Source organism: Chamaea fasciata, unplaced genomic scaffold (assembly GCF_029207755.1).
Source record: "Chamaea fasciata isolate MVZ Bird 193981 ecotype frontalis unplaced genomic scaffold, bChaFas1.0.hap1 SCAF_8, whole genome shotgun sequence".
NCBI lineage: Eukaryota > Metazoa > Chordata > Aves > Passeriformes > Sylviidae > Chamaea > Chamaea fasciata.
Genome location: NW_027094093.1, coordinates 3,169,657 through 3,191,692, shown reverse-complemented (window position 1 = coordinate 3,191,692; position 22,036 = coordinate 3,169,657). Strand labels below are relative to the sequence as shown.

Below are 22,036 nucleotides of genomic sequence, written 5' to 3'. Positions count from 1 at the left end.
GAATTAAAGTCTCTCAAGCTCGCGTTATTACATAGACAGAGAAAAGGGCTACAGAAAGGGCTACAAAACCCACCCAATCCCTTCTGACCAGAAAGCTGTGTTTAATCTTTTTGATTTAATTTTACCATCGATTTAAACTTGATTGAAGTACAAGGCAACACCTGCCTGCTCAATATTTATTGGCAGTTTTCATGTACAACACCTGAGATTTGAGTCATCCTCAGACTCACGGGGTAGTGATGCTGCATCAGTGCTGCTCCTTGCATCTGGGACTGTTTATCTTTGCAAGAATCAAATGATTATTTTGTCAGCAGAAGCAGATGGATGAGTCCCCCACCTTGCTTGGGCAGCAGAATGTGCGTCACACCCTCAGATTTGGTGTCGGGTGTACTCTGACCCCACACAAGTGGATTAGAAAGGACCTGCTCTGCAAGGCAGCACAGGGGCTCTAAACTGAGCTCTCACCCTGGAGGCAAAGCTTTGCTGGATCTGGTTTTCCTAGAGATACCTCAGGCTTCCCTTCTTCACCTCCCCAAGCCCTGGCTTAGCACTACCACCCTTTCAGGCTCCGCATAACTCACTCTCTGAGCCCTTATCCTCACATTTGCCCCTGCCCTTTGAGGAATTCTGGCTAAAGAGGCGGGGCTGTGCCTTATTTTTAGGTCCCCGTTACCCAGGGATTTCGGCCACCTGTGCAGCTGCATCACCGTATTCATGCAAGGAATTTCCCCCTTCAGGGGCGCAATAGGATTTGCATCAGTGCTGTTTGCCTGCCTGGCTGAAAGCCTTACAGAGCCTTGGGCTAGGCGGGCTTTTTTGTCCAAAAACCGACTATCGAGGGGACAAAGGAAAGGGAGAAGGGAAGGGGAGGAAGAAATAGAGGGGAAAGAGGAATCGGGGGGGGGGGGGGGGCAAAGGGGAAAGAGAGGGGAAGAGAAATACAGGGGAAGGAGGAGAGAAATGGGTGGGAGAAAGGGAGAGGGAAGAAACACAGAGGAAAGGAAATCCAGGGGTAAGATGGGAAAGGGGGAGAAGAAAGACCAGGCGAGAAAGGAAGAAAGGGGGAAGAAATAGAGAAAGGAAATACAGGGAAAGGGGGAAAGAAAGATGGAGGAGTGAAGGAAGAATGAGTAAAGCAGAGAAATTGGAAGAGAGCATGCTGGTTGGTGACTGCAGTCAGATTTCAAATCACTCACTGAATGTGCTCTGCAGTGTAAGAAAGCCTTCTCTTTTCCTGCATTCCAGACATGCATAGTAATTTTTTTTCTTTGAATATAGACAAAATAAGCTATCTTGTTATAAAACTACTATACATAGATAATTTGTCCAGATAAACTTGAAGTAATGGTTCAAACCACATCGGTTTTGGCTGCGCTGTGGAGCGCAGTGAGTGAAAATGAAACGCTGAACACACATTCCTTATTTTAACAAGCAACACGAAGGCGAGGCTCTTTTTGTCTGAAAATCATGACTGTGATGAATGGCAGTCGGACAACACTGAGTATCCCATGCCAGTTTTAAAGGGCTCTATTTTAAGTGCATAATACACCCCTCATTCTCCGGTATCCTGTGTGCAAGGAGGCTGCTTTGTGCTGAGCACACCCTAAAAACATACAGTTTTCCCTCTGTGCTGCTCTTAAACCAAACCCTCTTGTAAAAACCTCACTGCTGAGAATCAGAACAAGCAATCAGCTGTTAAAACTGGTGGTGGTATACTTGACAAACCGCTTTTACATAATAAAAAGGATGGGTTTGTGTCCCGTGAAGGAAAACATGATAACATTTCTATTAGAGGCAAGCCCTGGGATAGGGGAATCCAGTGGATGAGTGAGGGTGTTAAAAGCAAACACAAGGGCACCTCTCCAATCCACTGTAAGGTCACGGCATCTGCCAAACCAGAAACAAAGCCTGACAGCTTTAACAAGATGTCCATTAGTCCAAGGAGAGTGGAATGCTTTAAAGACCTTGGAAAATCCACACTGAGGAGGCCAATATTTGAGATTGTCAGGATACGTGATATGAGCATGGCTCCATTAGCATTGCAGTATTTTGCAAACATAACAGCGGTGATAATCAGTCTGCAGATTTATTAATGGAAAAAAATTACATCACAGACAAGTATGTGCTGGCACTGAAATTCTGCAGGAAAATAAAAAAAAACCCACTGGTGCAACTAAAGGACTTGGACTTTATCAGACTTCCTAGGGAGCCCAAGGTGATCCTCTCCAACAAATGAGACCACCTGGGAAAAGCTTTCAGGTGTGTTGCCACGTCTGAGCAGTGTCAAGACGGGGCCCAGGAGACTGGTGGTGTCCATGTGTGTTTTGCCTGGCTGAAATTCCTTCCTGTTATTCTGTCTCTTCAAGTCAGCAGGGTCATTTTTTGCATCAGCAGACCTCTGGCCCTTTGGGAGCATTGCTTAGCTTTGTCATGTCTAGCCTGGAGTTTGTAGTCACACAGCAAAGCCAGAACTGATTAGTGTCTTCCCAGTTGGTCCAAAAAAGAGATCCATGGGCTTGGGTTGGCCAAGGAGAATACTGTGGGCTTCCAAGCCAAGCTTTAGGAGGACTGTAGAAAAAAATATCCCAGAAGAGCAGCAGACTTTATCGCTTTTACCAACGGCAATGTGATGTGGGTTTTTTCTGAAGAAAGTGTATTGGTTGGCTTCATCTTGCCAGAATCACTCAATGAGTTATTGGCCTCCTCTAATCACCTTGGCATGCCATGAGAGAGAATTTTTCATTTGTAAATTTTTTCACAGGTCACTAGGGATGCCACTTTGGGGAGCTCGAGGTCTCAGCGTCAGATCGCTTTTAGGGTTGAGGAAGAATCTTCCCTTGGAGGCAGTTTTTCAAAGGTTAACCTTGGGGTTGATTTCATTTAGTATTTTCATCTGCACCCTGGCACAAGTAGGACAGCCCTAAGGAAATAAGCTGATGACACAGTGTTAAAGTGTCACCAAAAAAGGAGGGGTAAAGTCATACAGGAGGTTAAGGACTTAAAAAACAAGTGGAGTGAAATCAAGCAGACAGCCAATACCATGCCAAAGGCTAAATTCATGATCTCACCATCTGTTAGTAAGGGAAAAGGAGGAAGTTCTGGGGTCATAAACTGGCCATGGATTGGTTGTGTGCCACCAGCACAACAGAAACACCAAAACATTGCCTTTAACGATAAGAGCACTTCAAGAAAGGGTCATTGCACAACCATCTGCAAGACCTTACCTAAAATGGTGCCTGCAAGTCTGCTTTTCCATATTGAAAAGAAATCAATCTTGAATAGGTGTGGAGAGAAGAGCTCTTAGGATAAGCAGCAGGAGGACTTTACTGAGATGAAAAGGGGTTGGCTTGTCTGTTCAAACTGCATCTCTCTTTTATAAAGTCCTTTGGAGATAAGTGGGATGGGGATGATTCTATGTAAAGCTTAAAGCCAAGTCAGCACAAAAGCATACAGCTAAACAGACCAGATATAATTTTAGTCTGGATACTGGAGATTTCTGAATATCCATCCCAAAAGAGGTTGTGAGTAGCTGGGCATGTCAAGTCTGTGGTGAGCATTACCCTGAGAATCTGTCTGCCTTAGTGAGCACTAGTCCAAACACTGCAGGCTTTTCACCCTGCCAGGACATCTGGGATGTGGATGTCCATTGCAGCTGACACTCAGTGGCCCCAGAGAGGTTGTTCTCGTCCCATTGACGCTTCTGCTTGGAGGGCACAAGGCAGCCTTCACCCAGACCAACACATGCACGCTCTGTGTGACTGTGCCAGGCAGGGAGCTCACCTGCAATGTGCCCACCACGACTGAGCTCACTGAGAACAGCCCACATGGGGCAAAAATGGGAACCCGCTCAAGGCAGCCTCTGTGGACCTAATCTAATTAGCAGCAGACACGCCATGGCTCAGTGTTTCAGCACAGCAAAGTGAAGCCAGCTCCACAGCAGCTGGAGCTGTGGGGAGCCAAACCCATCCCAGGCTGTCTCCCAAAGCCGGATGGTTATGGTCTGTTGTTTGCTCTCTCTGATCCTATCTGCTAATCCCAGCCTGCCACAGCACTGCTGAGCTCCAAATTTGGCTGCTTCTCCTGTGGCTTCCCCTCTTGATGTGTAAAAAAAGCTACATTTTAAGAGAGCCCTGTGCTATTTTCAGAAGAAAAGACATCCTAGTCTCTTCCACCTAGTCTAAAAACATTCCTTATTCTCCACCTCAAGTGCTGTGGGCATAAAACCTGTTCCAGGCTTGTGGGATGCCTTGCGTCCCCTCTGTCTTGCACTCCAGGCGGAATGCAGGCAGGAGATCAATGTACATATTTAATTTGTGAATACAGCCTCTACATTTGTCCAAAAACCTAGTCTGAACTAGTAAATCCTTCAGCCACACGAAATCAGGCTGGCTTTGGTGCAAACAATGCATTACATCAGCTGGAGCAGTTGAGGAACTAACCCTGCATCAATTTGGGATTAATATATCAAAGCATTCCTGCTGCCGTGGTGCCGGTGTCCTCAACCCCCTGACGGCCCGGAGACACGGGAGTGAGGAATCACATGGCCTTGATACAAGTTTCCCTGTGTTTTTCCTGCTCCATGCTGTGTGGCCTCATCCACTCCCATCCCAAATGTTGCAGCATTAAGCTGAGCCACATTTTCCAAACAGGTCCTCCAGATTTTCTTAAATGCCAGTTGTTTTGGACTGGAGTGAAACATAGCCACAACACATGGCCTAAAAACAACCAATTGTTTGCAAAAGACCAAGTGCTTGCACTAATTAGTCATAGTGTTCTGTAAAATGCCATATGAACATGCTTTTGGAAGAGCTTTTGGGAAACCACATCACAGTTAAAACTCCCTCAGCTGGAGCAGAAGAGGGGAAGGAGGTGCCATTTATTGTCCCCATGAAAATCTATCCAGATTCATCCAAGGCACAAATCAGAGGCAAACCATCCCTCTCCTCAAGCACAGAAAGCTGTGCTCTGCTTTGAACCATCTTTCATTCTTGTCAGGGAGGAGGTATTTTCCGCTCACCTGTTTTACAGCAAAGTGAAAAATTGTCAGGTCTGCTCAGGGAGTTGTTCCAACCACTTGACATCAGACAGAAGAGCACCTGTGTGATGTCTCGTGGTTCTGCTTTATGATCTGAAGCCGTGCATCCCTACCCCACCTCCTGTCACCTCTCCAGTGGCCCACCCACACAGAACTGCAGCAAACCAGCCGTGGGAGCTAACAGTTCTGGCTTACCTAAAGCCATGCTGGTGCTAAGGGATTTCACATTCCAGCTGGGATAATCACCAGCAGGGCAGGAAGGCAGGTCATTATAGTTTCCTGAAATGAAGGACTTTGCCTAAACTGGGAAGTGAAAGATGATACTGGTAACAAAACATTAGAGGAAACTGAGACAAAACATCTGAGATGATACAGTGTGATAGAGCTGGCGCATCTGATTTTAAATCGTAACACATTTTTCTGGCATCCATAGCATTCCTGGTTTTCCATGCAGAGTGACTGATGAATGGCGTATGGGGCTGACTCACCTGCCCAGCATGGTCTCCCTGCCCTCTGCCTCGCTGGGAATCCCAACCCAGTCCACCCATCCCAGCCCTGCAGCAGGTACTGTGCTCTGCCATTTTCCTGTGAGCTTTTCCTCAGCATTAATTATTACAGCACTAAAACCCATCTGATCCTTCCCTGTAGGAATGTGAAGGAATCAACTCCTCTCTTCTCCATCAACAAAGAGTCAAAACAGTCAGGCAAGCGTTGTCAAAGTCTCCGGTGTTTAGTTTTCCCTCCCATTGCAGCAACAATTAGAAGAATGATATTTCCCCCCTCCAAAGACAATGACTTCCTACAGAACCCTTTGGTTTCAGCTGCTGTAAAAACAGTAAATAAATAAAGCAATAGGTAGATAAATCATGGAATACGCCGAACTGGACAGAAAGCAAAATATTTTGCATCTAGAAACTACCAATTTCCACAGCCAGCTGAACAACTTGTCAAGGATCATGCTGGAAAAAGTGCCAGACACGGGAGTAGAATGGCCTTTGCCACCGAGTCTCTGCTTTTCCTTCCTCTTGTCTTCTGCCTTTCCTATCTGTGCCTTTCTCTAAGGACAGCTGCTCAGTATATTACATGGTTTCCAGCCTTAAGCCATGGATGTCTGGGCACTGTCAGAAGGAGTCACCTCCGCAGGGCATGACAGGCACCGCCTTTGTTGCTCAACTTCGGTTTCTGCAGAGGTTTTCATCCTCTCTGACCTTGGAGCTGTGGTGCCAGAGGGGAGAGGCAGGAAGGACACTTCTCTGCCTGGCCTCTTTTGGGGAAGTTACTAGGTAAAAGTTCCGAAACATCCGGAGTGCATTAGTGGTTCAACTCAACTAATTAAAAAATCCCAAAATAATTTTTAATACCTTTTTCAATTAGAAAAGGAGTTGCTCGAGGTAACAGCAGATAATGGTGTCCCCCCACCCCCGAGGCATCTCTGTTCCTTCCAAGTTTATTGGCAGCAGATGACTCATTTCACCTCTGCCCAAGATGACTGCTTTACAACTCTTCCAGCAACATCTGGCCTTAAACGAGGTTACTCAGGCTCAAACTGATGAAATAATTTCTATTTTTGTGCCTATAACAGACCATGCCCCTGCAACACCCAGTGCCTGAGACTCAAAACCAACTGAAAGCCAGCCAAACATTTAGACGTGACCTGAAAAGGCAAAACTGTGCTATGGCCACAGGCCTGGCTGCCATGGAGAGGCAAAACTTGTCATAAAATGCCCTGTCAAGTTTTCTGGGCTAGGCACCCCCAAAGCTGGGTGGGGACTTCAGGGAAACTAAGCTCATTTTCACACCCACATGAGCTTTTCAAGTCTGTGCTAGACAGCATTGCTTAAATACTTCTCTTTCCATGCACAGGCAAACCATTTTCAGTTGCATTGGATACAACTGCCTTGTAAACACAGAGAGATGAAATGCTTCTGGGGGAGATTATTGAGCAACTTTTGGCTGTCAGGGAGCTCCTCTCTAGCCCTTTGCTTGGAAAGGTCCCACCTACAGCCATTGTTAGCCTGGTTTCCTAAGGGAACATGGGTGACTGCTCTGCCAGTCCCACACTAAAAGCTGAAGCCAAGCTTTCCTCAGAGGTCAAGGTCCACCCCAAACGTGCTATCCCCACTGGCTAAAAAGCAGCACGCGGAGCTCAGGGTAGACACCAGACCCTGCACATGGAAGAGAGTGCTTAAATACTTTAATCATGTAAAATGCTGCCAAACCTGCACCTTGTTAGATAACGATGTCTTTTGTTTCACAGAACCATTTCCTCCATTTCCATGGCCCTCGGGGAGCCGGCTTTTCCTTTGAAGTCAAGAGCCAAAGGTCTCTGCGTGGCAGCTCTCCTGGCAAGGTAGGCTGGACTCGTGGAGGGGGATCCTCCTGGGCAAGATCCACTGAGAAAAGAGAACGTGAAGTTTGAGATAAGCAAACTGTTCAATGCAGACATCTTTCCTCGAGCAAGCCACATACATTTACTTTTTACCCGAGCTGCACTTTACTTATTAGACATATGGCAAGAACCTCGGCATATACCTCAGGGCTATTTATTGTGACCTGTCAAGTGTAATTTCAGAGGCAAAAACAATCTCACCTGTCTCTTATGCTGTGGGAAAGCCTTTCTTGTGGTTCACACTTGTATTCCTTTTGTAATTAAATGCCACCAGACTTCAAATGTTTATTGTAGTCAGTAGTTACTTTCCCTCCTCGGTCTTTAACACATGCTAATGTTCACCATCACTTATCATCTGGGAGCTATTAATATTAAGCTTGTTTAATGTTTCCAGGCCAATCTCTGGAGTGTTTTAGCAACGTTAATAATTAATACAGGAAGACAAGCATTTTAGAGGCCTGAAGCAGTTCAGGGCAGGCTCGCAGTTTTGAGCCACGGTGTAAATGATCTGTTCACCATTACAACTCCACCAATCCTTAAAGTATGTCCTAACTTTTTTTCACTGTAACAGTGAGGACCTCAATCTTTTTTATTTTTTTTTCATTAGCAAAGGCACAACCCTTGCTCCTCTCAAAACAAAATGATTTTTTAATGCTCCATGACAGTGGTAAGAAACCTTGCCTGTGTGATCACCAGTGGAACACCCTGGGTTTTCATTACTTCATCACACACTGAAGAGGAGAAACAGCAAAGAGCAGGACACTTCAAGCATTTCCATTCTGTGATTTAACTCCTTAGCCATGTTTTGTATGAAAAACCAGCATGCAAACAAGGGATGGCAAATTTAACAGCACAGATGCAGCAAACAGTTTTGAGAACATCATTTGTTGTGACCTCTGGATGGATCAATTATTTTGAATTTCTTTTGCTGACCACAGTTTCAGGTGTTTGTTCTTGAAAAAATAAGAGTGTTTTGGATACAAAGTGACCCATCAGGAACAATTTCGTGGTATTCAGGGACCTCAGAGGACCAGAAATGCTGGGGATGAGCATAATTTCAGAGCAATACAAAGTCTAAGCATCATTTCAACAGTGTAGGAGCCTTGATAGTGATCAGACCTCCTGAGCTGGGCTGCCTGCACAGGGCACACCAGGGACCACATGGAATCCATGTGGATGAGCCAAAGGAGAGGGGGAGAAACAAGTCAGGGGAGAAAAAAGAAATCTTCCCACTGGCAGACAGCAAACAGGTGGGAAACCTGAGGTTTCAGTCTCTGTTTTCAGCTCAGGGTTGTGCCTTCATTGCCAGACTCTGCTGCCTTTCCCACACAACCACTCTTCCTTAAGCAAGGGAGTATTTACAGTGCCCATATTGATGCTTCCTCACAGCAGTCACAGTCAGGGAGAACCAAGTGCGACACAATCACTGAAAAAGAACCCTCCAGGAGTTTCTGACCTGCCCTACAAAGATCTCTGTGCTTGTGCCTCCTTTAACTCAGAGAAAGAAGGAAGGGGAGGCATCCTGCTCAAAGTTATGCAGCAGGCAGAGCCAGAAATACAAGATTATTGGAATTATTCTTGCGTGCTTAGCCTAGAAGTTTTATTTTGACATCCTCTGGAATTCTTGTGCACCACTGACATGTCAGCCTTTCCTTCACAGTTAAAAATCAAATTAAAAGGCTGAAGTGGAGCAGTAGGGAAAGGTCTACAAGGGGGCTCCAGGTATATTTGATCCACACTGCTCCTGTGGCCAGACCCATTCTCTGAATTCTCGTGACGTAATTACATCAGGGCGACTGTAAAGTGAAATGCAGTCCCTAAACCTCGGATAAACAACCCATGCCCAGTTTTTACCGGTAAAATTCATCTCAAGTGAGGAACCTTTCACTGCACCAAGCACAGCAAAGTGCAACCCTAGGTGTGTGCAGGACGCTCTAGGTGCTCTACCCATTGAGTACCAATGCAGCCACAGTCTCCATTTGCAAACCACTCACCACTGGAGGAGGTCTGATCCTCAGAATCCTGGATATTTTCCCTCACAAGAAGCAGGCAAGGAGACAGAGATACATGGGAAAAACCTCTGGGTCCCTGGCACTGCAACAGTGCTTATCAGAGATGTTCCCATTCCAGTTGTTTGGAGAACAAAGAACAAGAGAAACTTGGCTGTCCATCCACACTTCTGGCAGGAGACCTCAGTCCATCTCGCATGGGCTGGTGTCTGTTTGGCTGTCCAGTTCAGAAATGAGACTGAGCAGCAGCATCCTCACTGTGTTAAATGGTAGATGAGCTGTGCCCTCTAGTGGGGTCTGGCTCACCAGAAGCTGCAGAAGAGCCTTCCAGGGAAGGCTGTCCCAGCCCACACAAGGGACACCCTTCCCTGGGCTCTGGAGGCCTCCAGGGCAGTTACACAACCCAGGCCATGGCACTTTGTTTGTGCACCTCATCCCCACCACCTTCTTTTATAAAAGCCCTTCACTGCACAAGCACAGTGAGTCAGTCAGTCACCTCTGAGACGTGACGTCTGCTCGGGCAGAGGAGATTGGTACGAAAATAACAGAGCAGCACAAACTGGGAATGAAGTTTCTCTTAGCGGTGACAAAGCCATCCTTTCATAAGGCTTCAAAGCCTCCCAGCCTTTTTTTCTACTAAAAATCAGATGCTTCGTTTAGGTGTATGACGCTACCAGAGCCTGTCGGTCCAAACCAGTGGCTAAAATCATTGCTGTGGGCAAGGATTCCTGCTGCAGCAACCCCAGCCCAAGGTATCCACACTCAGCCCTTCCAAAACCCTGAAACATCTTCCTACCCCCTTGCTGCATCAGTGCAACCGTGCACAGGGTCACAGAGACTCACACTGAAGAACTGATTAATCCAAAACCCTAAGGGGAAAAAAAAAAAAAAAAGGATTTAAGGCAGCTCCTTTGGGGAACAAGTTATAAGAAAGGGATGGGAGCACATTAAACTGCTTCTCAGCTGGAAAAAACTATATATATTCATAGGGTTGTTAGGAACTCTGTTCAAAGGATCCCCAAATACAGCTCTGGCCTCTGCAGAGCTGATGGAAAGGACCTGGGGAAGGTAAATTGTACATGGCTTGTCATCACTGAAATGGGAGGTAATTGAACTGCAGTGCTTAGGCCTTGGAAGTCACAAGACACACACAAGAGAAGGACAATATTGTTTTTAAGCTTTCTTGTAGGACCTCTGCTTTTCACCCTGTTCCCCATAACCATTAGGGCTACATTTTGTCAAGTCTGTTTCAATTCCAGATATCTTACTTGAGGGAAAGACATTGGCTGTGACAGAAACACAGAATTGTCATCATTCAGATGTTTAATTATCAGATCTTCCCATTCTCACTCCAGACCCATTATCCCAATGCAATATAACACGCTGTGATTTCTCTCTCAAGATATTAAACAAGAGCAGCATTTTACAAAACACTGAGCCCCAGCTGCCTGGACTAACCAGCTATTACCTTAATTAACAGGCAGAAAAATGCTCAGGTTTTGCTCACTTTGTACCTCCCAAACTCAGGAGCTGCTGTTTCGCAGCTGAAGGATTTTGCCAAACAAGTGGGTGCGTAGTCTCCCACAAAACAAATCCCCTCTACAATCCCAAGCCCAGGATATCTGAGCCTGTACCTGGCACAAGACCAAAGCCAGGTGTAATATTTGCCAGCAGAAATTGCCATGTTATAAAAATCCGGAGAGGACAGATCCCGAATATGCCATGACTCCGGCTGCACCCAGCCCTCCCTAATCCTCAAACCTTGGGGGGTCCGAGGGGGTTTTACCCCCATTTCCTTGGTAGCTGGGCTGCTCTGGGATCCCAAGACATGGGGAAAGGCCCGCCCAGCCATTCATGCATCTGTCTGTCCTCCCATGCATCCATCCACCCACCCACCCACCGCCAAACCCCAACGTGGGGAAGCAGGGAGGGAGGGAGGGAGGGATGGATGGAGCGGTGCCGGGGGCATGGCCACTGTGACAACAGCCTCGCTCCGTCTTGCCTGGCTGCCAGACCTTAGACCCGGTGTCAGGTCTAAGGTTCACCGATCTCGGGCTGCCTCTCTCACCTTTGACACCGCTCCCGGAGCCGCCGCTTTCGCTTTGAGCTGCTCCCGGCACGGAGAGGCTCGAACGCACGGATGGGGCCGTCATCCTGCCACCCCTGACACACGCACTTGGACCCGGCAGGACAGCAAGGCTTCGGGAAGGTAAAGGCATCCTCCGCTCAGGAATTCCCCACCGGGCGAGTCCCCAACCCCGACCCGCCCTCTCCAAGGTGCCTTTCCCAGGCAAGCTCCAGGAAATGCTCTCATCCTCACGGAGCAGCCTCACATCCACGGCACGAAGGGGGCACGAAGGGTGGCACGGTCCTCAGTGAGTCCCTGCCCAAGAGAAGAGGTTTTGGGAAGCCCTCTGCCCTACCCCCATCCTCCCAGAGCTGTTAGGAAGGTCTCAGCAGAGCTCTCGGTCTCTCCCACAGCCCAGGGCAGTCCCGTTTATTGCTGCCTTACTTCCCTGCGTGTTTAATGATCCTCCTTCCCTTCCTCTTCGCTTCGAGGGGAGCTGCTTGTTCTGAGAAATCATCATTGTGTAAATCTAATATTTACACATTATGCCTTTGCAGTTGGGATTTTTTATCCCCTGGTAACCCTGGCTTAAGTGAACTTTCTGAGTGGCCACTCTCTTAACTAAGCTAGAGTTTAAAGCAGGTAGCAGGAGGCTCCCAAAAGCAGAGGAAAGCTTTGAGCCAGATGCCAGGAGTTTTCTGGGGAGGTAGGTGCATGGCAACAATCTTGGGAGCGGGGGCAAGTTAAGTATCTAAATCTGAAAGAACCTGAAATATCATGTCCAAAACCTGCAGGGTTAAATGCTGCAGACTTACACAGTTAAGTATTGAAATCCTGTAATTTTTCTGAGGTGCTTAGTAATTTTTATTCTGGTTCACTCTTGGATCCCTGAAGGTACTCAGAAAATGGCATTAATGGTATTAGGACCCAGAGAAGCTCAGACACCGGTTAGACATCATTACACTTAAACAACATTAATTTGCCAGGAAGCTAGATACGGTTTTAAATAAGACTTCTCAGTGACTTCATCCCCAAAGGTCTGTATGGCTTTTCTTTTTTTACTGCTTCCCTTTGGAAATAAAAAGCTTATCCCCTGACCATAAATACACCAGGAGCCCTCCAGCCCAGATTAAAGATGCTGAACACAATTTCCTGGGTGCAGCAATGTTTAATCCCCTGTTAGGAAGTGAGAAACAATTTGTGTTCTGGCTGTTTGGGAACTCACCTCCAAGACAGCTGTAGGATCAAGCAAGCCTGCCTCTAATATCTGCTGCTAGAGACAGCTGCCACAAAAGAGAGACTAAATCCTGCAGCAGGGTTTTTACAGCTGATTGAAGACAAATTGTTTTATTTTCTCTGCCTACACTGGATCTGAGCAGGTTGAGCCTTCCCTGCCCCTCAGCATGGCCTCTTGGCACAAGGAGAGGACCTGCACCACCTCAGCTGTTGCCCAGGCTGCTCTCCAGATTGATGACAGTAGATATCTGGATGCTTTTCCCACAGTCCCTTATCCAGCAAGCGCAGGGTTTTACTCTGTACTCTCCTTTTCCAACGAAAAAAGAGGATTAAGCCCCCACCGTTTCCCCTTAAATCCTGTTTTCCATTAAATCAGAACAAAGCCACTTGTTTTGCTTCCTTGCCATCCTCCTCACGTGGGAAGGGAGACTCCCCGTGTGCCTCTTAACACGGGGGGTAATTGTTTCAAGTGAGCTTTGGCAAAACTCATTGCGTTGTAAATCTCAGGTGAGTTTGGTTCCAGCATCAACCCATCTTTGTAAGGTTGAACAGAGAGCAGCAGAGGGAAATGATGAGAAACTGTGTTTGATGTAGACAACCTCAGGTAGTTTTCAAGCAGCTTCCTGTTTCCTTAGAGAGTTTTATGGCTTATCACTGGCAGTAATTGCCCAGAATGGATGGCAGTCTTGTTTCCAGCCTACAAAGAGGCAAATGTATGTAATCAATACTCTGAGGAGCACATTTATGCTGTGACACGGTGCTTGTCTTTTTCCTGCTTTAAAGATATGACTAACTAGCTGTTCTGCACAAACTGTGATCCTGCTCTTCATATCAGGCTGCATGGGACGGGGGAGATGATGTTACCTGTGTTTTTTTAAAGGGGATTAAAGCCCGTCTCACCCAGCAGGAAAAAACTACTTGGATCTAAAGACACGGACCTGGGTTCAGCCGAGGAATGCTCCTAACGACAGCCTTAATGAAGAATTAAAGGTCTGGAGCCTGCCAGATTGCAGAGGGAGGACAGGCAATATAAAGGAGACACGTGGGATGAGCCACTCACAGGAACAAGGGGCTTTTGTCAGGGAAGGGAACTGCAGAGAGCAGGGAGCTGCATTGCTGGTGCTGCTGTAGGTGTCTTTGTAAAAGTACTTCTTGCTCTCCAGCAGTGTTCCACGGCCAAATTCCTGAGGCCCAGGTAGAAATCGCACCAATTCTTCCTTGTAAGTCTCGCAGATTCCTGCTGTCTGCCTCACCAGGGCTTTCTTCCACGTGGAGGGAAGTCCCCCACGCCAGCAGAGCTCACCCTGGCATCCTGCTCAGTCCAACACCCCGTGAACTTTCCTCTCTGCTTTATAACTGTCCACATGAGCTGAGTGTTTTTGGAGGAGGAGCTCTGCGAGGAGGAATCAGGGCAAAGCAGGGCTAAGCGTTATTTGCTGCCCTGCACCAGCAGGTCCCACCACCAGCGGGGCAGTGGCACTTCCTTGCCTCGGGGCTGGGAGGAGGGGACACACGTGTCACCCGGGAGGGCTCCCAGCCACCAGGGTACAGCCAAGGCTCTGCAGCATCTCTCTTCGAGTCAGGTTTGAGGCACTCACTGTTACTGGGTCTGTGTTTCCCTGCCATCCCCGGGCACAGAGGGGCGGTGCAGTCGCACCCTGGGGTGACATAGGGGTGGCACTCCAGGGGCTTGGTTTTTCTGGAGGTCTTTGCCCAGGGTGGCTTTTGCCACCTGCTTTGTGTGCTGCTGCTCCTCAGAGCTGCTGGGGTCAGGGCCTTTCACTCCTGAGGTTCTCCTGATGTAACTTCTAAAACCAGGATAAATGTGGGGCACAGCATAAGCTCTTCCCCAGGACTCTGGGGAAGGAGGTGTCCTGTAGAGCAAGGCACAGCCAGAAGGAATTTCCCTCTGCCAGGAAATTCCTCCAGCTCCTTCTGCTAAAGGAGATGCACCAATCTCCTGGCCTACATCCAAGGAGGCTTCTGGCGTCAAGTTTCTTCCTAAACATCTCCACCTCCTGGTCATAACTGACAGTGGCAGATGCTTTGATGCATTAAATTCGCAACTTACGACATTAACGGTTTTGATTTTATTCCAGCTTATTTTTGAGTTAAGCCCCACCTGCCCAGCTGCCAGTCAGGAGCTGCTGCAGGAGGCTCAGCTGATCCTGGGATCACTTGCAGAAGTCCATTGAACAGAGTTGTTTTCCTTGCAGGACATGGCACAGACAGTGGCATCGGACACCTCCCCGGAGGGGCCTCGTCCCTCCTACATGTACAAGGTGGTCCTGCTGGGCAGCATGTCCGTGGGCAAGTCAAGCCTGGCCTACAGATACATGAGAAATGACTTCAGGGACCTGCTGCCAACCGTGGGATGTGAGTGAGTGAGTGAGTGGCTCCAACTGCTCCATGGCTCTAGACAGGAGACCAGGCTTGATGCAGTTCCCTGCAGCGGGGTGGGATGCAGGAGAGCTGCTCGGTCCACCTTGCAGTAGCACAGACCCACTTTGGAACGTGGTGCAGGTTTGCCCAAAAGCCAGAACCTCCCCCTTCACATCTCTGCAGCCCATTTCATCAGCACCAGGCCACAAGCTCAGCCACATTCGTATCACACAAGTCCAGCTTCGTGCTGCTTTTTAGAGGCAGGTGAGCAGCAAAATGAGTAAACTGTGCAGCCCATCTGCTCTTTGCATGCTGTGCTGCCTTCCCAGCTCTTCAGGTGCCCCAGGAGGGTCTCTGAGAATGGTTTGCATTAGAGATCACCTAATTTCAATTCCCCCTGCCTAGATCCTACAGCTCCTAGACTTTATTCATTTTATGGGATGCATTTGGGTTTTGCCTTAAGAAGGCACAGCAGGCACAGAGGCTGTGATCCCACCTGCAATTGAAGAGCCAGCTGGTGGAGCAGAGCAAAGAGAAGCTTCTCCTCTGCCCTTCTGCCTTGTCCCTGACTGGTCCACAAGCAGCCATCTGCTCCCTGAAGGACAGGATGGAGGCTCCCCTCCAGTGGGAGCCCTTTCCGTGGATATTCCCATTCACAGCTCTGACCCACCAGCCACGTGGAGCTGTTTCTCTGCCTGGGGGCTATTCTGCAAAACTCAGAGTTATCCAGCATCAAAGCTGGTGTCATCCACACAAATCTGCTGCCGGGAAGGGCCATGTCAGCCCAGTGCCAGTGATCACAAGGAGTCCCCCCTGGGTTCTGTGTATTAGAACGTCAGTAATGACCTTCAGGATAGGTTTTTCCCCAGGGCAGGGGGTCTGAGCTCCCTGCTCTTGCTCCAGGTGAACACACCTCCTGCATCTTGCCTGCAGGCTCCTTCTTCGTACAGACACTCGACCTGGCCGAGGCCACTGTCAAGTTTGAGATCTGGGACACAGCAGGCCAGGAGAAGTACCAGAGCGTCTGTCACCTGTACTACCGGGATGCCCACGCTGCCCTCCTCGTTTATGACATTGCTAACAAGGTAAGGCCCCCGGCAGCACCATGCCACCACCCTGGGGTGATTTCTGCTGCCATGAATCCCATCCCAGGGTGGTTCATCCCTAAATGTGTTTGAGGGCCGGTGACTTGTTTCCCTGAGAGGGGCAATCAAAACCTCCCCACCCTTTTTGCTTTGGTGCCACCCAGCCGGCTTGGTCTGAGACAAAGGGGTTGAATCAAAGCCAGATCACTGGGTGGTTTTGTCCACATCTCTCCAGCAAACATTCAGCAGAGCAAAGCTGTGGCTGGAGGAGCTGGAGAAGAAATTCCTTCCCAATGAAATCGTGATTGCTCTGGTGGGCAACAAGACAGACCTGGCTGCTGAGCGAGAGGTCACCACTGAGGTGAGTGCTTGGGCTTCCCTCATCACCCCTCACAGAAAGCACTGGGATACATCCAAGGAAAGCCAAGAGTTTAAGAGGTTTTCAGACACCTCCAAAGTCCCCGTACAATTATTGACCCACCACGAAATCCACCATAAAACCGGACAAGCCACAGGGAAACTAAACAGGGGAATAATTTTGCTTGTTTCCACTTAGGAGGGGGTAGAGTTTGCACAAACAAAAGGCCTCCTGTTCTTCGAGACGTCTGCAAAATCCAACCATCAAGTAAATGATGTCTTCATGTCTGTAGGTGAGTTATGGGATGGCTCTAGGTGACAGCAGAGGCAGGTGCAACCATGGTCACAAGCCCCTGGAAGGCTCAGCCCCTTCATTGCTCCCACTTGTCACTGAGATGTTCCTCCCAACCAGCCCAGCCTGCACCACTTCTTAAGGCAGAAGGATGGACAGATCCATCCTAAGACACTTCAGTGTCACAGAGGGCTTCCAGGCCTTCTCCCAGAGCCACAATTTTATTTTGCATTGGTATGCAATCTAGCTGCAGTGGCGTCCGCAGCTCAGCCGTTCAGGGAACCGCGGGATGGTCCCCTGGGTTGGGAGAGGGGGTGGCCATTGTTTCCCGATCACTGGCGGGAGAGACGAGCCCTCATTTGCCTTGTGTTTCCTCCTAGTCCAAGAGCTCCTGAGGAGGGAAAAAGGGAAGGCGCTCAAGCCATCCCCACACGGGAGGTCCACCGTGGACCTGAGTGCGAGCGGGGCGAGGACGAGGTGCTGCCGGAGCTGAGGACGTGACACGGCACCCAGCAGGGCTGGACCAACCTCCATGAGGGGCAGTGACAAAGCAGGGGGGGCTCCGAACTGCAGGGACACCTCAGCCTGACCACCCTCCCTCTCAAAGCCAGTTCAGAGCCCATCCTGGGCACACGGGGCCTCTTCGACCCTTTAGCACCATCTTCGGCCGGAAGATAAAGCACAGGGGTTTCTTCCAGCAATCTTCCATTTCCAAAGAAAAGCACAACCTGGCAGAAGCACTGCCGCCAGCCCTGACTGGTGACATCCCCCCACCCCCAGCTGTCACCTCCTCCATCTCCCTTTCCATGTGAAAAGGGAAGGTTTAATCTCCCGAAGCAAAGATCCCAGTGGTTTTACATCCAGGCTGCAAATAAAGAGAATATTGCCCTAAAGGTGTGTTGGGGTTTTTTTCCCTGTCCTGCCTGTCAGCCTGTAGGGAGCCACAGGGAGCCTGGAGGAGGCAGGGACCAGAGCCAGCACTCTCCTCACCCCATCCACCCCATTACAGGGAGTCACAGCCCATCCTTGGGAGCAGTCACCGAGTGAGAATGGGGCCAACTCGTGGTGCCACAGTGCCCTGTGCCTTGCTGGGCCTCCCCTTTGCACAATTATCTCTCCACTGTGGGAACTCACCCTGGCTGCAAGAGGAGAAAAAACCACCCGTGCTCTCTGCAGAGGCAGCATCGCTCACCCTGTCCACAGGGCAATAATCTCTGAGGCTTTGGGGTATGGCAGTGTGGGGGACAGAGCATCACGTTCTCCCCAGGAGTTTCTGACCCCAGCTCCACAGAAATGGGGTGGCTGTTTCTGACCCCAGCTCATGGAAATGAAGGCGTTGGGGGCACCTGGCATGGGTAGGACCCCAGAGGATACACCTGGGAAAGGGATCCCTCCGAGCTTATTTGTAGGGTGTTTCTTGGAGTGTGAGGGGATAAACCTGAGAGGGAAGGGCTGTAACGCTGCACACACTGCCAGGGCAGGCAGAAAACCACGGCGACCGTGCAGATTTGGGGGTCACGCCCCGCCACGCCCGGCCAAGCTGCGTTTCGGAACAGAGAGGCTGGGACACAGAGGAGAAGGGTTTTTATTGTCAGCTGCAGTTTAGGGGTTCAGCTCCTGCCGGGGAGGGTGGGGGTGCGGGTGGGGGGCTGCACAGCCTGGCTGCTCGGGCCCGCCGGGCCGGGTGCCCCCGCCCAGGGCTTGTCTCCTCCCGAACCGCCCCACTGGCCGGATCCCGCGGCCCGTGTACCACGAGGGGTCGATGTCCGGGTCTGCGAGGGGAAAGCCGAGAATCCGTCAGGGGGTTGGAGGACGTGGAAGGGGACGGGGCACTGTGCCCACGAGTGAGGGGATGGCGAACACCAGGGGAGCAGGGAAGGGGGATGAAGAGGATAAAAGCTGTCGCAAAGGATGTGTCTCAAAGCAGACCTGTGCTCCTGCACAGTGGCAGCAGCTCCTCACCCCCCAAGTGCAGCTGAGCCCGGGGATGCAGAGGGGGCTGCAGGCAGGGGGTTGGCTGGGGAAAGTCCCTTACTCCTGTTCTCCTTACTCCTGATCTCCATGGAGCGCTCGAGGAGGCGGCCGCGGGTGGCGGGCAGGGTCAGGCAGACGAGCAGCAGCCACAGGAGGCAGATGACCCCCAGCTTCATCCCCAGCACCTTCAGGCCACAGTGACTTGGCTGTGGAGTGTCCTAAGCCCTGCTGAAGGCTCCGATGTGACTGCAGGAGAGAAGGGATTTGGGATTTGGGATGTGTGTTGGGGCTGGGGACAGCGTCGGAAGAAAGCCAGGGGTTTTGCTGGGGCTGACACCTCTAGGGAGAATATCACCTTCAAACATGAGCTGCACAAACCTCATGAGAGTAAGTTTTGATCCTAGCCTGGTGCTTTAGGTCAGGCCTGATCTTCCCTGGGACCCCCAGGAAACCTGTGGCACCCCACAGCCCCGGGGATGGGGTTCAAACGGAAACGCTGGGCTGGCTGCACCAAGCTGAGGCTGGAGAGCCACAAACGGGGGATGGATGGATGGATGGATGGATGGATGAGTGGATGGATGGGTGGATGGATGGATGGATGAGTGGATGGATGGATGGGTGAATGGGGGGGTGGATGGATGGATGATGACCTCCTCAGCACCCTTGGTACCCACCCCTGGCCACGGCTGCTGAAATGACAGCCTGGGAACACCCTGTGCCACCCCCCACGGCCCTGAGGTGCTGAGCAGGGCTGTGCAGGGCGGGCTGAAGGATGGGCTGGATCTCTGCAGCCCCAAAACGAGGGAGCAGAGCCAGGAACCGAAGCGGGAGAGCTGCGGGAGGCGGGACACGGCGGGGCAGGGGCGGCAGCTCCATTTCCTGAGACTTTCGCGAAGGAAAAGTTCGCGACACGCTGAGCAGGAGACAGACCGAGCTCCCGGGAGCTCAGGTTTGCTGCGGCCACCAACTTTTGGAACCCACCCCCCGCCCCCCCAGCCGGCTGGACGGACGCGAGGACAGACAGACGGAGGCAAAGCAGCGCTCGGAAATTACCCAGCAACAAGAGCATCCTGCCGGGGAGAGAAAAGCGACGCTCCCGACGGCGGGGCTGCACTTACCGAGGCGGGGCGAGCAGAAGTGCCCGGCTGCCGTCCCGCTGAGCCCGGTGGAGGCTGTCTGAGCCGCAGCCCCTCGGCTCGCTGCTTTTATGGCCGCTTTGGTGCTGATGTCAGAGGCGAGCCCCGGCGGGGACCGAGCCGGGGCATCTCGCCTCCCCGCCGTCCCCTCTCATCAAATCAGCGCAGGGATTTTCGTGACTCAGAAGGGACCAGCATCTTCTCTTAGGCTGGCTGAGGGAGATGGTTTGGGAATGTGTTGATCGCCGTCCTCGACGCAGGGTTATTTCGGACAAGGGGAAGTTTTCTGCTGCTTCACCCACCCGGCGCCCACTGCCGGGGTCGGTGAGCGCTGCTGCCCTGAACGCTGGAGGGAACAGTGTAACTCCACCGCAGGATTTACACTGGTGCCACCACCCTTTCCTCTCCACTCCCCACCAAAAAAAAACCCCCAACCCTCCCCCAAAACATGCAAAGAAAAAAACCCCATCCCCCTCCAAAAAAAAAATCAGAAAAACCATAACAAACAAACAAACAAACCCCCCCCCAAAACAACAAAAACCAAACCTACCAACAAACAAAAAACCCAAAACCAAACAACCAAAAAAACCAAAACAAAAACAAAACAAAAAACAAACCCCACCAAAAACCCCCAAACGAAACCAAACCTGCTTTAGGGCAAGCAGAACACTAAATACAGAGATGGGAGGAAGGCAAAGTGCTGGGGCACATGGGCTGCCAGGAACAGGCTTGTTCTCTGGGCATGAGGACTCCAAATCCCTAACCCCCGCTCCCCCACTCCCATTTTAAATGGATTTTAAGATTTCTGATGTTTATCCTGCTGGATGTGACCCTGGAGGAGCCAGCTCGGGGCTACACCGTGAGGGTTAGCTGGTGCTCAAACAGACAAAAGTGGGACTCGAGACATCCCAAAACAGGGACATGTCTGTGTCGGCAGGATTGTGAAGACGCCGGTGGGGTGTGGGCAGGGGGAAGGTCTCTGTCTGCCACCCCCATGTGGGGCTGGCTTTGCCCTGGGGCAGAGCTCCATCTCATGCAGTGAGCACAGCCAGTGCTGGGGAGAGGTGACAGGAGCAGCGTGGGACCCGGGGGGATTGCCACAGACGTGCAGGAAAGGCAGGGAGAGAGCTGAGGAGAGGAGAACCTGCCCCACCTTGGGCTTCAGACAGGGAAATCCCCACCCCGGGTTCCGCAGGCCTCTCTAAATATTGCTGCTAGTATTTGATACAGATTGAAAGGCATCCCTTGATGCTGCGGGCTCGTGTTTCTTGTGGCTTCAGCTGCCAGGCTGGGTTCAGGGTTTCCATGCAAGTTGGAGTAGTGCGTTAATTTCAGGATCAGCCCCACCTCAGCACCAGCCTGAGCATCCCCTTTGCCCACCTGGCTTCACCCCTGGCCACCACTGACCCACAGTCACCACACCTGTGGCTCGGTGGCCAATGTCTGACCAGTCGTGTGGCCGTCCTGGTCTGCACCATCTGCCCCCATCTGGCTTCAGTGCTGCTGATTCTGCTCCACCCGGCCAGTTTTAAAGCAAGGAGGGCACAGGATGGTTAAAGATGGACAGGCAGCTGCTGGATCGAGTCCAGAAGAGGCCGTGGAGATGCTCCAGGGGCTGGAGCCCCTCTGCTCTGGAGCCAGGCTGGGACAGCTGGGAGTGTTCACCTGGAGAAGAGAAAGCTCTGAGAAGACCTCAGAGCCCTTCCAGTGCCTAAAGGGGCTTCAGGAAAGCTGGAGAGGGGCTTTGAACAAGGGCCTTGAGTGACAGGACCAGGGGAATGGCTTCCCACTGCCAGAGAGCAGAGTTAGACGGGATATAGGGAAGGAATTCTTCAACGTGAGGGTGGAGAGGCCCTGGCACAGGTTGCCCAGAAAATTGTGGCTGTCCCATGCCTGGAAGCGTCCAAGGCCAGGCTGGACAGAGCTTGGAACGACCTGGGCTAGTGGAAGGTGTCCGTGGCCTTGACAGGGGGTTCAAGGAGACAGACTTTGAGGTCCCTTCCAACCCCAACCATTCTGGGATTCCATGGGAAGAGAAAGGAGGCTTTGCTCGAGTGGGCTGAGAAAACAGAC

The 22,036-nt window shown here is 50.8% G+C and overlaps 2 protein-coding genes across 2 annotated transcripts; one reads left to right on the top strand and one right to left on the bottom strand.

The window, feature by feature from the left end:
• Positions 1 to 11,557: 11,557 nt before the first annotated feature.
• Positions 11,558 to 17,729, top strand: RAB17 (RAB17, member RAS oncogene family). The gene is made up of 6 exons (XM_066189228.1): positions 11,558 to 11,642; positions 14,954 to 15,113; positions 16,053 to 16,204; positions 16,440 to 16,565; positions 16,761 to 16,854; positions 17,234 to 17,729. Exons 2-6 carry the CDS (start codon positions 14,957 to 14,959, stop codon positions 17,344 to 17,346), a joined length of 642 nt encoding a protein of 213 aa, XP_066045325.1. The 5' UTR covers positions 11,558 to 11,642; positions 14,954 to 14,956; the 3' UTR covers positions 17,347 to 17,729.
• Positions 17,730 to 18,455: 726 nt separating this feature from the next.
• On the bottom strand, positions 18,456 to 19,003 carry PRLH (prolactin releasing hormone). Its single transcript, XM_066189227.1, has 2 exons — positions 18,889 to 19,003; positions 18,456 to 18,625 (listed from the first exon to the last, which is right to left on the bottom strand). Exons 1-2 carry the CDS (start codon positions 19,001 to 19,003, stop codon positions 18,456 to 18,458), a joined length of 285 nt encoding a protein of 94 aa, XP_066045324.1.
• Between the last annotated feature and the right edge of the window lie 3,033 nt (positions 19,004 to 22,036).

Bases quoted from the DNA above. Each gene is read 5' to 3' on its own strand.
- PRLH (XM_066189227.1), bottom strand. From the start codon at position 19,003: ATGAAGCTGGGGGTCATCTGCCTCCTGTGGCTGCTGCTCGTCTGCCTG. The intron at 18,626-18,888 runs GTAAGGGACTTT...TTCCCCTCGCAG, and splicing joins CAGGAGTAAGGAGAACAGGA to ACCCGGACATCGACCCCTCG.
- RAB17 (XM_066189228.1), top strand. From the start codon at position 14,957: ATGGCACAGACAGTGGCATCGGACACCTCCCCGGAGGGGCCTCGTCCC. The intron at 15,114-16,052 runs GTGAGTGAGTGA...TCTTGCCTGCAG, and splicing joins CCTGCTGCCAACCGTGGGAT to GCTCCTTCTTCGTACAGACA. The intron at 16,566-16,760 runs GTGAGTGCTTGG...GTTTCCACTTAG, and splicing joins AGCGAGAGGTCACCACTGAG to GAGGGGGTAGAGTTTGCACA.